Source organism: Anomaloglossus baeobatrachus, chromosome 3 (genome assembly GCF_048569485.1).
Source record: "Anomaloglossus baeobatrachus isolate aAnoBae1 chromosome 3, aAnoBae1.hap1, whole genome shotgun sequence".
NCBI classification, from domain to species: domain Eukaryota; kingdom Metazoa; phylum Chordata; class Amphibia; order Anura; family Aromobatidae; genus Anomaloglossus; species Anomaloglossus baeobatrachus.
Genome location: NC_134355.1, coordinates 7840456 through 7854613, shown reverse-complemented (window position 1 = coordinate 7854613; position 14158 = coordinate 7840456). Strand labels below are relative to the sequence as shown.

General features: G+C 54.6%; 1 protein-coding gene across 1 annotated transcript in view; it reads right to left on the bottom strand.

The window, feature by feature from the left end:
• The window catches only part of CMTR1 (cap methyltransferase 1), a 93219-nt gene that overhangs the window by 54558 nt on the left and 24503 nt on the right, over positions 1-14158 (bottom strand). The window contains 4 exon segments of the mRNA XM_075338976.1: positions 11011-11036; positions 11038-11144; positions 11237-11333; positions 11438-11556. Of these exon segments, the coding sequence (XP_075195091.1) occupies positions 11011-11036; positions 11038-11144; positions 11237-11333; positions 11438-11556 (349 nt within the window).

Genomic DNA, 14158 nt, shown 5'->3' with positions numbered 1-14158 from the left:
TGCATCGGAACGGCGCATGGGCGCCGTGCGGGAAATGTAGATTCTGAGTGCTCTCACCAGATCTAGCAAACGTAAGTCCTTTTCATACCGGTGAACCGGATGAGGACAAAAGGAAGGCAAGGATATATCCTGATTAATATGAAATGAGGATACGACCTTAGGGAGAAACTCCGGAATGGGGCGCAGCACTACCTTGTCCTGGTGGAACACCAGGAAGGGAGCCTTGGATGACAGAGCTGCCAGCTCCGACACTCGCCGAAGCGATGTGATCGCAACAAGAAACGCCACTTTCTGTGACAGGCGAGAAAAGGAAACTTCCTTCAGAGGCTCGAAAGGCGGCTTCTGGAGAGCAACTAGTACCCTGTTCAGATCCCATGGATCTAACGGCCGCCTGTACGGGGGCACAATATGACAGACCCCCTGCAGGAACGTGCATACCTTAGGAAGACGTGCTAGACGCTTCTGAAAAAACACGGATAGTGCCGAGACTTGCCCCTTAAGGGAGCTGAGCGACAAGCCCTTTTCCAACCCCGATTGCAGGAAGGAAAGAAAGGTAGGCAATGCAAATGGCCAAGGAGATACTCTCTGTGCAGAGCACCAGGATAAGAAAATCTTCCACGTTCTGTGGTAGATCTTAGCAGACGTTGACTTCCTAGCTTGTCTCATTGTGGCTACGACTCCTTGAGATAATCCTGCGGACGCTAGGATCCAGGACTCAATGGCCACACAGTCAGGTTCAGGGCCGCAGAATTCTGATGGAAAAACGGCCCTTGGGACAGTAAGTCTGGTCGGTCTGGCAGTGACCACGGTCGACCGACCGTGAGATGCCACAGATCCGGATACCACGATCTCCTCGGCCAGTCTGGGGCGACGAGTATGACGCGGCTGCAATCGGATCTGATCTTGCGTAACACTCTGGGCAAGAGTGCCAGAGGTGGGAAGACGTATGGGAGCCGAAACTGCGACCAATCTTGAACTAATGCGTCTGCCGCCAGAGCTCTTTGATCGCGCGACCTCGCCATGAATGCCGGGACCTTGTTGTTGTGCCGGGACGCCATTAGGTCGACGTCCGGCACTCCCCATCGGCGACAGATTTCCTGAAACACGTCCGGGTGAAGGGACCACTCCCCTGCGTCCATGCCCTGGCGACTGAGGAAGTCTGCTTCCCAATTTTCTACGCCTGGGATGTGAACCGCGGATATGGTGGAGGCTGTGTCCTCCACCCACATTAGAATGCGCCGGACTTCTTGGAATGCTTGCCGACTGCGCGTCCCTCCTTGGTGATTGATGTATGCCACCGCTGTGGAGTTGTCCGACTGGATTCGGATCTGCTTTCCTTCCAGCCACTGTTGGAAGGCCAGTAGGGCAAGATACACTGCCCTGATTTCCAGAACATTGATCTGAAGGGTGGACTCCTGCGGAGTCCACGTCCCCTGGGCCCTGTGGTGGAGAAACACTGCTCCCCACCCTGACAGACTCGCATCTGTCGTGACCACTGCCCAGGATGGGGGCAGGAAGGATCTTCCCTGAGACAATGAGGTGGGAAGGAGCCACCATTGTAGAGAGTCCTTGGCCGTCTGGGAGAGAGAGACTTTCCTGTCCAGGGACGTTGACTTCCCGTCCCATTGGCGGAGAATGTCCCATTGAAGTGGGCGCAGATGAAACTGCGCAAAGGGAACTGCTTCCATGGCTGCCACCATCTTCCCGAGGAAGTGCATGAGGCGCCGTAAGGGGTGCGACTGGCCTTGAAGGAGGGATTGCACCCCTGCCTGTAGGGACCGCTGCTTGTTCAGCGGAAGCTTCACTCTCGCTGCTCGAGTATGAAACTCCATGCCAAGATACGTTAGCGACTGTGACGGTGACAGATTCGACTTTGGAAAGTTGATGATCCATCCGAACGTCTGTAGAGTCTCCAGCGTAGCATGTAGACTGAGTTGGCATGCCTCTTGAGAGGGTGCCTTGACAAGTAGATCGTCTAGGTAAGGGATCACCGAGTGTCCCTGAGAGTGCAAGACTGCTACCACCGCCGCCATGACCTTGGTGAAGACCCGGGGGGCTGTCGCCAGACCGAATGGCAGAGCTACGAACTGAAGATGGTCGTTTCCTATCACAAAACGTAGAAAACGTTGATGTTCTGTAGCAATTGGCACGTGGAGATAAGCATCTTTGATGTCTATTGAGGCAAGGAAGTCTCCTTGAGACATTGAGGCAACGACAGAGCGGAGGGTTTCCATCCGGAACCGTCTGGCGTGCACATGTTTGTTGAGCAGCTTTAGATCCAGAACAGGACGGAACGAGCCGTCCTTTTTTGGAACCACAAAGAGATTGGAGTAAAACCCTCGCCCTTGTTCCTGAGGCGGTACAGGAACCACTACTCCTTCCGCTCTTAGGGAGTCCACCGCCTGCAGCAGGGCATCTGCTCGGTCTGGATGTGGGGAGGTTCTGAAGAACCGAGCTGGAGGACGAGAACTGAACTCGATTCTGTACCCGCGAGACAAAATGTTTGTCACCCACCGGTCTTTGACCTGTGACGTCCAAATGTCGGAAAAGCGGGAGAGCCTGCCCCCAACCGGAGATGCGGAGGGGGGGGGCTGGAAGTCATGAGGTAGCTGCTTTGGAAGCGGTTCCTCCATTTGCTTTCTTGGGGCGTGCGTGAGCCTGCCAGGAATCTGAGACTCTTTGCGTCCTCTGAGTCCCTTTGGACGAGGAGAATTGTGTCTTGCCCGAACCTCGAAAGGACTGAAACCTCTGCTGCCATTTTTTCTGCTGAGGTTTGCTTGATCTGGGCTGAGGTAAGGAAGAGTCTTTACCCTTGGACTGTTTAATGATGTCAGCCAATGGCTCGCCAAACAGTCTATCTCTAGATAAAGGCAAGCTGGTTAAACATTTTTTGGAACCAGCATCTGCTTTCCAGTCCTTTAACCACAAGGCTCTGCGCAAAACTACCGAATTGGCGGACGCCATTGAGGTGCGGCTGGTAGATTCTAGGACCGCATTGATAGCGTAAGACGCAAACGCAGACATCTGCGAGGTAAGGGACGCCACTTGCGGCGCCGCTGGATGTATGATAGCATCCACTTTTGCTAAACCAGCTGAAATAGCTTGGAGTGCCCATACGGCTGCGAATGCTGGAGCAAACGACGCGCCGATAGCTTCATAGACAGATTTTAACCAAAGGACCATCTGTCTGTCATTGGCATCCTTAAGTGAAGCGCCATCCTCCACTGCAACTATGGATCTAGCTGCAAGTTTGGAAATCGGGGGGTCTACTTTTGGACACTGGGTCCAGCGCTTGACCACATCAGGGGGGAAAGGAAAACGTGTATCCTTAGAACGTTTAGAGAAACGCCTTTCAGGATGAGCGTCGTGTTTCTGGATTGATTCTCTGAAGTCAGAGTGATCCAAGAAGGCACTCAATTTACGCTTGGGATAGAGGAAACGAAACTTCTCCTGCTCTGCAGCTGCCTCCTCTGCAGAAGGAGCTGGGGGAGAAATATCCAACAGTCTATTGATGGCTGAGATAAGATCGTTTACCATGGCGTCCCCATCCGGGGTATCCAGATTGAGAGGGGTTCCAGGATAAGACTCCTGATCACTCTCTTCAGACGCATCACAGGGCGACTGATTGCGCTGAGACCCTGAGCAGTGTGATGACGTTGAGGGTCTTTCCCAGCGAGCTCGCTTAGGGTGGCTGGGGCTATCATCTGAGTCATAATACTCAGCCTGGGAAGCCGGGGACCCCCTTGCAGTCTGGATTAATTCCAACTGAGGGGGATTAGAGGACAGAGACCTCGCCGTGTCCATAGACTGAGCCCCAGACATGGATTGCAAAGTTTCAAGGATCTTTGCCATAGTCACAGATATTCCATCAGCAAAAACTGCAAAGTCTGTCCCTGACACCGGGGCAGGACTTACAGGCGTCTCAGCCTGGGTCACTATCTCTCCTGACTCCGGCTGGCGAAGCAGCACCGGATCTGAGCATTGCACACAATGGGGGTCTTTGGAACCTGCTGGTAGAGCAGCCCCACATGCAGCACACGCAGTGTACACAGCCCTAGCCTTGGCAGCCTTGCGTTTTGTGGATGACATGTTGCTGCCTCCTCAGAGCGATCTGGGGTCTAGCCAGGAAGCGACCTCACAGTGCAAGAAATAACTAAATATATATATCTGGTGACACAGTACACCAATACACACTGAGGCACTAGAGGGGCCAGCTGAAAAGCCGCTTACCGCCCGCTTAAGAGCGGGTGTGTGGTCGCCAAAAGCCCCCTAGTCCAGGTCTCCCAGAGCCTTGCGTCCTTCCTCCAGCCAGACTGCATGTAATGGCTGCCGGCGTCCTGGGAGAGGAGGGGGGGCGGGCCCTGGGCGTTCCTGACTAAGAGCGGGAAGCCTGCTTCCCTCTGTGCCTAGTGAGAGGGCTGGAGCATGTAAATCAGGCTCCAGCCCTCGTCGCTGCTGCGAAACAGCGTCTCTCCCCTACCCTGATTGACAGGGTGGGGGCGGGAACGAAGCGGAGCTAGGCCGCAAAAGCCGGGGACTGGATTTATAAACGCCGCCGCCGTAAAAGCGCGGTCGGCGTGTCCCCGGCGCACCACAAGTCACAGCAGCGCCGCCCGGTCCAGTGGGGGTCGGCGCTGCGTTCCCACAACACCAAGTCCCCCAGTAAACTGTAGGAACACTAACTCCAACGTTACGGTCCCCGGCGCACTACAACACCCAGCCAGCCCGGAGTGTGTCTGTGCCTGCCGGGGACACAGAGTACCTGTATGATGCAGGGCCATGTCCCTGATTGTACTCCTGCTCCGTATCCATCAGGTTCAACTGGGTCTGTGGATGGAGCCCGGCGTCAGAGCTTAGAGGCCGGCAGGATCCCACTTCCACAGAGCCCTACAAGGGGATGTGGAAGGAAAGAAGGGAATTTTGTTACTTACCGTAAATTCCTTTTCTTCTAGCTCTTATTGGGAGACCCAGACGATTGGGGTATAGCTACTGCCCTCTGGAGGCCACACAAAGCACTACACTAAAAGTGCAAGGCCCCTCCCCCTCTGGCTATACCCCCCCGTGGTATCACGGGTACTCCAGTTTTAGTGCCAAAGCAAGAAGGAGGAAGCCAACAACTGGTTTAAACAAATTAACTCCGAGTAACATCGGAGAACTGAAAAACCGTTCAACATGAACAACATGTGTACCCGCAAACAGCAAAAAACAATCCCGAAGGACAACACGGCGGGTGCTGGGTCTCCCAATAAGAGCTAGAAGAAAAGGAATTTACGGTAAGTAACAAAATTCCCTTCTTCTTCAGCGCTCTATTGGGAGACCCAGACGATTGGGACGTCCAAAAGCTGTCCCTGGGTGGGTAAAGAAATACCTCATGTTAGAGCTGCAAAACAGCCCCCCCCTACGGGGATGTCACTGCCGCCTGCAGGACTCTTCTACCTAAGCTGGCATCCGCCGAAGCATAGGTATGCACCTGATAATGCTTGGTGAACGTGTGCAGACTCGACCAGGTAGCCGCCTGACACACCTGTTGAGCCGAAGCCTGGTGCCGAAATGCCCAGGACGCACCTACGGCTCTGGTTGAGTGGGCTTTTAGCCCTGAAGGAACCGGAAGCCCAGCAGAACGGTAGGCCTCTATAATTGGTTCTTTGATCCATCGAGCCAAGGTGGCTTTAGAAGCCTGCAACCCCTTGCGCGGACCGGCGACAAGGACAAAAAGTGCATCGGAACGGCGCATGGGCGCCGTGCGGGAAATGTAGATCCTGAGTGCTCTCACCAGATCTAGCAAACGCAAGTCCCTTTCATACCGGTGAACCGGATGAGGATAAAAGGAAGGCAATGATATATCCTGATTAAGATGAAACGAGGATACGACCTTAGGGAGAAACTCCGGAATGGGGCGCAGCACAACCTTGTCCTGGTGGAACACCAAGAAGGGAGCCTTGGATGACAGAGCAGCCAGCTCAGACACTCGCCGAAGCGATGTGATCGCAACAAGAAACGCCACTTTCTGTGACAGGCGAGAAAAAGAAACTTCTTTGAGAGGCTCGAAGGGCGGCTTCTGGAGAGCCACTAGTACCCTGTTCAGATCCCATGGATCCAACGGCCGCTTGTACGGGGGCACAATATGACAGACCCCCTGCAGGAACGTGCGCACCTTAGGAAGACGTGCTAGACGCTTCTGAAAAAACACGGATAGTGCCGAGACTTGCCCTTTAAGGGAGCCGAGCGACAAGCCCTTTTCCAACCCTGATTGCAGGAAAGATAGAAAAATGGGCAATGCAAATGGCCAGGGAGACACTCCCTGAGCAGAGCACCAGGTTAAGAAAATCTTCCACGTTCTGTGGTAGATCTTAGCAGAAGTTGACTTCCTAGCTTGTCTCATTGTGGCTACCACTCCCTGGGATAATCCTGTTGACGATAGGATCCAGGACTCAATGGCCACACAGTCAGGTTCAGGGCCGCAGAATTCTGATGGAAAAACGGCCCTTGAGACAGCAGGTCTGGACGGTCTGGAAGCGACCACGGTCGGCCGACCGTGAGATGCCACAGATCCGGATACCACGATCTCCTCGGCCAGTCTGGGGCGACGAGTATGATGCGGCTGCAATCGGATCTGATCTTGCGTAGTACTCTGGGCAAGAGTGCCAGAGGCGGGAATACATATGGGAGACGGAAGTGCGACCAATCTTGCACCAAGGCGTCTGCCGCCAGCGCTCTTTGATCTCGCGACCGCGCCATGAATGCCGGGACCTTGTTGTTGTGCCGAGACGCCATTAGGTCGACGTCCGGCACTCCCCATCGGCGACAGATTTCCTGAAACACGTCCGGGTGAAGGGACCATTCCCCTGCGTCCATGCCCTGGCGACTGAGGAAGTCTGCTTCCCAGTTTTCTACGCCCGGGATGTGAACCGCGGATATGGTGGATGCTGTGTCCTCCACCCAATTCAGAATGCGCCGGACTTCCTGAAAGGCTTGCCGGCTGCGCGTCCCTCCTTGGTGGTTGATGTATGCCACCGCTGTGGAGTTGTCCGATTGGATTCGGATCTGCTTTCCTTCCAGCCACTGTTGGAAGGCCAGTAGGGCAAGATACACTGCCCTGATTTCCAGAACATTGATCTGAAGGGTGGACTCCTGCTGAGTCCACGTCCCCTGAGCCCTGTGGCAAAGTCTGACCCTGACACCGGGGCAGGACTTACAGGCGTCTCAGCCTGGGTCACTATCTCTCCTGACTCCGGCTGGCGAAGCAGCACCGGATCTGAGCATTGCACACAATGGGGGTCTTTGGAACCTGCTGGTAGAGCAGTCCCACAAGCAGCACACACAGTGCACACAGCCCTAGCCTTGGCAGCTTTGCGTCTTGTGGATGACATGCTGCTGCTTCCTCAGAGCGATCTGGGGTATTCAGCCAGGAAGCGACCTTACAGTGCAAGAAATCAATAAATCTCTATGTCCAGTGACACAATACACTAACATACACTGAGGCACTAGAGGGGCCAGCTGAAAAGCCGCTTACCGCCCGCTAAAGAGCGGGTGTGTGGTCTTCCAAAGCCCCTCAGTCTAGGTCTCCCAGAGCCTTGCGTCCTTCTTCCAGCCAGCCATGCATGTAATGGCTGCCGGCGTCCTGAGGGAAGAAGGGGGGCGGGCCCTGGGCGTTCCTGACCAAGAGCGGGAAGCCTGCTCCCTCTGTGCCTAGTGTGAGGGCTGGAGCATGTAAATCAGGCTCCAGCCCTCCTCGCTGCCGTGAAACAGCGTCTCTCCCCTACCCTGATTGACAGGGTGGGGGCGGGAACGATCGGAGCTGCCGGCGTCCTAGGCCCAAAAGCCGGGGACTAGAGTTATAAACGCCGCCGCCGTAAAAGCGCGGTCGGCGTATCCCCGGCGCACCACAAGTCACAGCAGCGCCGCCCGGTCCAGTGAGGGTCGGCGCTGCGTTCCCAGAACACAAAGTCCCCCAGATGACTGTAGGAACACCAGCTCAGTGTACGGTCCCCGGCGCACTACAACACCCAGCCAGCCCGGAGTGTGTCTGTGCCTGCCGGGGACACAGAGTACCTGTATGATGCAGGGCCCGGTCCCTGATGGTACTCCTGCTCCGTATCCATCAGGTTCTGATGGGTCTGTGGATGGAGCCCGGCGACAGAGCTTTGAGGCCGGCAGGATCCCACTTCCACAGAACCCCCAAGGGGATGTGGAAGGAAAAACAGCATGTCAGGCTCCAGCCCTGTACCAGCAATAGGTACCTCAACCTTACAACACCATCCAGGGGTGAGAAGGGAGCATGCTGGGAACACTATATGTGTCCTCTTTTCTTCCATCCGAACTAGTCAGCAGCTACTGCTGACTAAAATCTGTGGAGCTATGCGTGGAATGTCTGACCTCCTTCGCACACAAAGCTAAAACTGGAGTACCCGTGATACCACGGGGGGGTATAGCCAGAGAGGGAGGGGCCTTGCACTTTTAGTGTAGTGCTTTGTGTGGCCTCCAGAGGGCAGTAGCTATACCCCAATCGTCTGGGTCTCCCAATAGAGCGCTGAAGAAACAGCATGTGGGGCTCCAGCCCCTGTACCAGCAATAGGTACCTCAACCTTACAACACCATCCACGGGTGAGAAGGGAGCATGCTGGGGGCCCTATATGGGCCCTCTTTTCTTCCATCCGAAATAGTCAGCAGCTACTGCTGACTAAAATCTGTGGAGCTATGCGTGGATGTCTGACCTCCTTCGCACAAAGCTTGAAAACTGGAGAACCCGTGATACCACGGGGGGGTATAGCCAGAAGGGGAGGGGCCTTGCACTTTTTAGTGTAGTGCTTTGTGTGGCCTCCGGAGGGCAGTAGCTATACCCCAATCGTCTGGGTCTCCCAATAGAGCGCTGAAGAAATAAACTCTGCAGTACATGCAATCCAAGCAGCATTGAAAGCTTGTGCCTTAGCACCATTGCTGTTTGCTGCCGCTGTCTAGCCATCTAGGCGGGTAGACAGCCAAGAATAGCCCTTACAGTGCAATGTAAAGCATACAAGCATAAAGGACACATGACACCGCAGCACATGCAAGACAAGCAGCATATAGAGTCTGTGCTTTAGCACCCCTGATCTTTTGCTGCTGTTTCTAGGTCTGCATCCTGAATAGCGACCGTACAAAAGTACAACAGGACACTTCGGCATTAGTGGGTCAGCACTTTAGTTGCCGCTTACCGCCCGCACAAAAGCGGGTGTGTGGCGCCGGAATCCTGTGCTGGTAGCTCAGTGTCTCCGTTTTCCCGCTCTGCGTGCCGGAATGGCTGCCGGCGTCCAGAGGAGAGGGGCGGGCCGAGGGCGTGCCCGAGACAAGAGCGGGAACCCGGCGCCCACTGTGTCTAGTAAAGGGGGCTGGAGAATGCAAATAAGGCTCCAGCCCTCGGCGCTGCTATAGAACAGCGTCTCTCCCTGTCCCTGAGTGACAGGGTGGGGGCGGGAACGAAGCGGCGCTAGGCCGCAAAAGCCGGGGACTAAAGTTAGAAGCGCCGCCGCCGTAAAAGCGCGGTCGGCGCGTCCCCGGCGCACTACAAGTCGCAGCTGCGCCGCCGCTCCAGGGGCGGTCGGCGCGGCGGCCCCCACACGTAAAGTCCCCCAGTAATCTGCAGGGACTATAAGCCCAGCGCACAGCGCTACAGTCCCCGGCGCACTAGCACACCCAGCAAGCCTGGAGTGTGCGTGGCCTGCCATACGGGGACACAGAGTACCTGAAAGTTGCAGGGCCTTGTCCCTGAACGGCACTCCCGCTCCACATCCAGCAGGTTCTATGGGTCTGTGGATGGAGCCCGGCCTCAGGGCTTGGTGGCCGGAAAGATCCCACTTCCTCAGAGCCCCTCAGGGGGATGGGGAAGGAAAACAGCATGTGGGCTCCAGCCTCCGTACCCGCAATAGGTACCTCAACCTTACAAACCACAAGTGGGGTGAGAAGGGAGCATGCTGGGGGCCCTAGTATGGGCCCTCTTTTCTTCCATCCGATATAGTCAGCAGCTACTGCTGACTGAACAGTGGAGCTTATGCATGGATGTCTGACCTCCTTCGCACAAAGCAGAAAACTGGTGAGCCAGTGATCCCACTGGGGGTGTATAGCCAGAAGGGGAGGGGCCTTACACTTTTTAGTGTAATTGCTTTGTGTGGGCCTCCGGAGGCAGTGCTATACACCCAAATCGTCTGGGTCTCCCAATGGAGCGCCGAAGAAATGTAATGTATGTGCACAGTGATTGCTCCAGCAGAATAGTGAGTGTAGCTCTGGAGTATAATACAGGAGGTAACTCAGCATCAGTAATGTAATGTATGTACACAGTGACTGCACCAGCAGAATAGTGAGTGCAGCTCTGGAGTATAATACAGGAGGTAACTCAGGATCAGTAATGTAAAGTATGTACACAGTGACTGCACCAGCAGAATAGTGAGTGCAGCTCTGGAGTATAATACAGGAGGTAACTCAGGATCAGTAATGTAATGTATATACACAGTGACTGCACCAGCAGAATAGTGAGTGCAGCTCTGGAGTATAATACAGGAGGTAACTCAGGATCAGTAATGTAAAGTATGTACACAGTGACTGCACCAGCAGAATAGTGAGTGCAGCTCTGGAGTATAATACAGGAGGTAACTCGGGATCAGTAATGTAATGTATGTACACAGTGACTACACCAGCAGAATAGTGAGTGCAGCCCTGGAGTATAATACAGGAGGTAACTCAGGATCAGTAATGTAAAGTATGTACACAGTGACTGCACCAGCAGAATAGTGAGTGCAGCTCTGGAGTATAATACAGGAGGTAACTCAGGATCAGTAATGTAATGTATATACACAGTGACTGCACCAGCAGAATAGTGAGTGCAGCTCTGGAGTATAATACAGGAGGTAACTCAGGATCAGTAATGTAAAGTATGTACACAGTGACTGCACCAGCAGAATAGTGAGTGCAGCTCTGGAGTATAATACAGGAGGTAACTCGGGATCAGTAATGTAATATGGCCGGTGCGTGGCTTCTCACCGTTCAGAGTTCGCCGGCCGGCTTGTGGACCGACTTGAAGAGAGACACGCGGTCAAAGCAGCAGTACAGCAGGTAGATGAGGCCGACACTGAATGGGGTGAACAGGTCAAAGGTCTTACAGATGAAATGTCCTCCTGGTTTGATAAGAAAGAAACAGAGAAGTGTCAGAAAGTACAGACCATCGGGCAGAGGACTAGCAGCGGCACCACAGACGGGCGGGCTTCACCTATCCTGACGACGGACAGGCCCACCAGGAACTGGCAGAGCAGCAGCTGTTTGCTGAGAATCTCCTGGATATTTTCTTGACCTTCCACAGAGAATCCCTGGAAGAAGAAGAAAGCGGAGCCTCAGCTAAGAACCGAGTGTCCATCCCGTGGGCAGCTTTCCTGCATAACCGCAGGCAGCGCCGCTGCTTTCTCGCACATACCCCGTCGGCCATCATGAAGTGCACGCCCTTGTGATCTGTGTTGTCCATGACAAAGTTGCGGAAGGCTGTGATGTTCTCCGGACGAGTGACGTCCCCGTCCCCATCCACCCCGCCTTCACCTGGAACAGAGAAACGGAGGAATGACCGGTGCCGCACAAACCGGACAGAGACGGCGATAACGAAGAACGACGCGCGCAAACAGGAATATTCACACCTAGAGGCCAAATCCCCGTCCAGACATGAAACATCTCACAGCCTAAACCTATCAGTCTGAACAATCCCCTATGAAACCTCCGTCCTGTCCTAACAGTTTGTTACAATGTGTCAGTTCAGGTGAAACGTATGACAATGTCCTGATGGCTCCTGACTTCCGATGACATTGGCCTCAGCGTGTGACAGGGGATTCATCCCTGCCCCATCTGACCATCGCTGCAGATGAGCGGATCCATCCAAAATAATCAACTTTCTGACAATTTTTTGTGAATCGCTTTCCGGAAATTGGGAAAAAGTTAAAAAAATAATTTACACCCCCTGTACACGGCCCTCTCCTCACCGGCCACCGCCGCTCCTCGCATCGGCTCCTCTGCCGTCTTCCTTTGTCCTCTGGTGTTACCGTTCTTCACTAAGTCACAAGCGGTCACGTGGGGGGCACAATACAGGACACTGGCGCTAAGAATCTGGGTTTTATGCATCACACAACGGCCCGGGGCCATGTGAAGAACGTCAACACCGGAGGCCCAGAAAAAGAAAACGAGCCAATGGGAGGGAAAGCAGCGGCGGGAGAAGGTACAAGGAAAGCAGCGGCGGGAGAGGTACGAGGAGAGCCGGAGAGGAGAGGTGTAGAGAGCCGCCAAGGAAAGCTACGAGGAGAGCTGGAGAGGTGTAGAGAGCCGCCAAGGAAAGCTACAGGGAGAGCTGGAGAGGAGAGGTGTAGAGAGCCGCCAAGGAAAGCTACAGGGAGAGCTGGAGAGGAGAGGTGTAGAGAGCCGCCAAGGAAAGCTACAGGGAGAGCTGGAGAAGAGAGGTGTAGAGAGCCGCCAAGGAAAGCTACAGGGAGAGCTGGAGAAGAGAGGTGTAGAGAGCCGCCAAGGAAAGCTACAGGGAGAGCTGGAGAGGAGAGGTGTAGAGAGCCGCCAAGGAAAGCTACAGGGAGAGCTGGAGAGGAGAGGTGTAGAGAGCCGCCAAGGAAAGCTACAGAGAGAGCTGGAGAAGAGAGGTATAGAGAGCCGCCAAGGAAAGCTACAGGGAGAGCTGGAGAAGAGAGGTATAGAGAGCCGCCAAGGAAAGCTACAGGGAGAGCTGGAGAAGAGAGGTATAGAGAGCCGCCAAGGAAAGCTACAGAGAGAGCTGGAGAAGAGAGGTATAGAGAGCCGCCAAGGAAAGCTACAGGGAGAGCTGGAGAAGAGAGGTGTAGAGAGCCGTCAAGGAGAGGTACGAGGAGAGCTGGAGAAGAGAGGTATAGAGAGCCGTCAAGGAGAGGTACGGGGAGAGCTGGAGAAGAGAGGTGTAGAGAGCTGCCAAGGAAAGCTACGAGGAGAGCTGGAGAAGAGAGGTGTAGAGAGCCGCCAAGGAAAGCTACGAGGAGAGCTGGAGAAGAGAGGTATAGAGAGCCGCCAAGGAAAGCTACAGGGAGAGCTGGAGAAGAGAGGTGTAGACAGCCGTCAAGGAGAGGTACGAGGAGAGCTGGAGAAGAGAGGTATAGAGAGCCGTCAAAGAGAGGTACGAGGAGAGCTGGAGAAGAGAGGTATAGAGAGCAGTCAAGGAGAGGTACGAGGAGAGCTGGAGAAGAGAGGTATAGGGAGCCGCCAAGGAGAGGTACGTGGAGAGCTGGAGAAGAGAGGTATAGAGAGCAGTCAAGGAGAGGTACGAGGAGAGCTGGAGAAGAGAGGTGTAGAGAGCTGCCAAGGAAAGCTACGAGGAGAGCTGGAGAAGAGAGGTGTAGAGAGCCGCCAAGGAAAGCTACGAGGAGAGCTGGAGAAGAGAGGTATAGAGAGCCGTCAAAGAGAGGTACGAGGAGAGCTGGAGAAGAGAGGTATAGAGAGCAGTCAAGGAGAGGTACGAGGAGAGCTGGAGAAGAGAGGTATAGGGAGCCGCCAAGGAGAGGTACGAGGAGAGCTGGAGAAGAGAGGTGTAGAGAGCCGTCAAGGAAAGCTACGAGGAGAGCTGGAGAAGAGAGGTATAGAGAGCCGTCAAGGAGAGGTACAGGGAGAGCTGGAGAAGAGAGGTGTAGAGAGCCGCCAAGGGAAGCTACGGGGAGAGCTGGAGAGGAGAGGTGTAGAGAGCGGCCAAGGAAAGCTACAGGGAGAACTGGAGAAGAGAGGTATAGAGAGCTGTCAAGGAGAGGTACGAGGAGAGCTGGAGAAGAGAGGTGTAGAGAGCCGCCAAGGAAAGCTACGGGGAGAGCTGGAGAGGAGAGGTGTAGAGAGCGGCCAAGGAAAGCTACAGGGAGAGCTGGAGAAGAGAGGTATAGAGAGCCGTCAAGGAGAGGTACGAGGAGAGCTGGAGAAGAGAGGTGTAGAGAGCCGCCAAGGGAAGCTACAGGGAGAGCTGGAGAGGAGAGGTGTAGAGAGCCACCAAGGAAAGCTACAGGGAGAGCTGGAGAGGAGAGGTCAAGGAGAGGTACGAGGAGAGCTGGAGAGGAGAGGTGTAGAGAGCCACCAAGGAAAGCTACAAGGAGAGCTGGAGAAGAGAGGTGTAGAGAGCCGCCAAGGAAAGCTACGA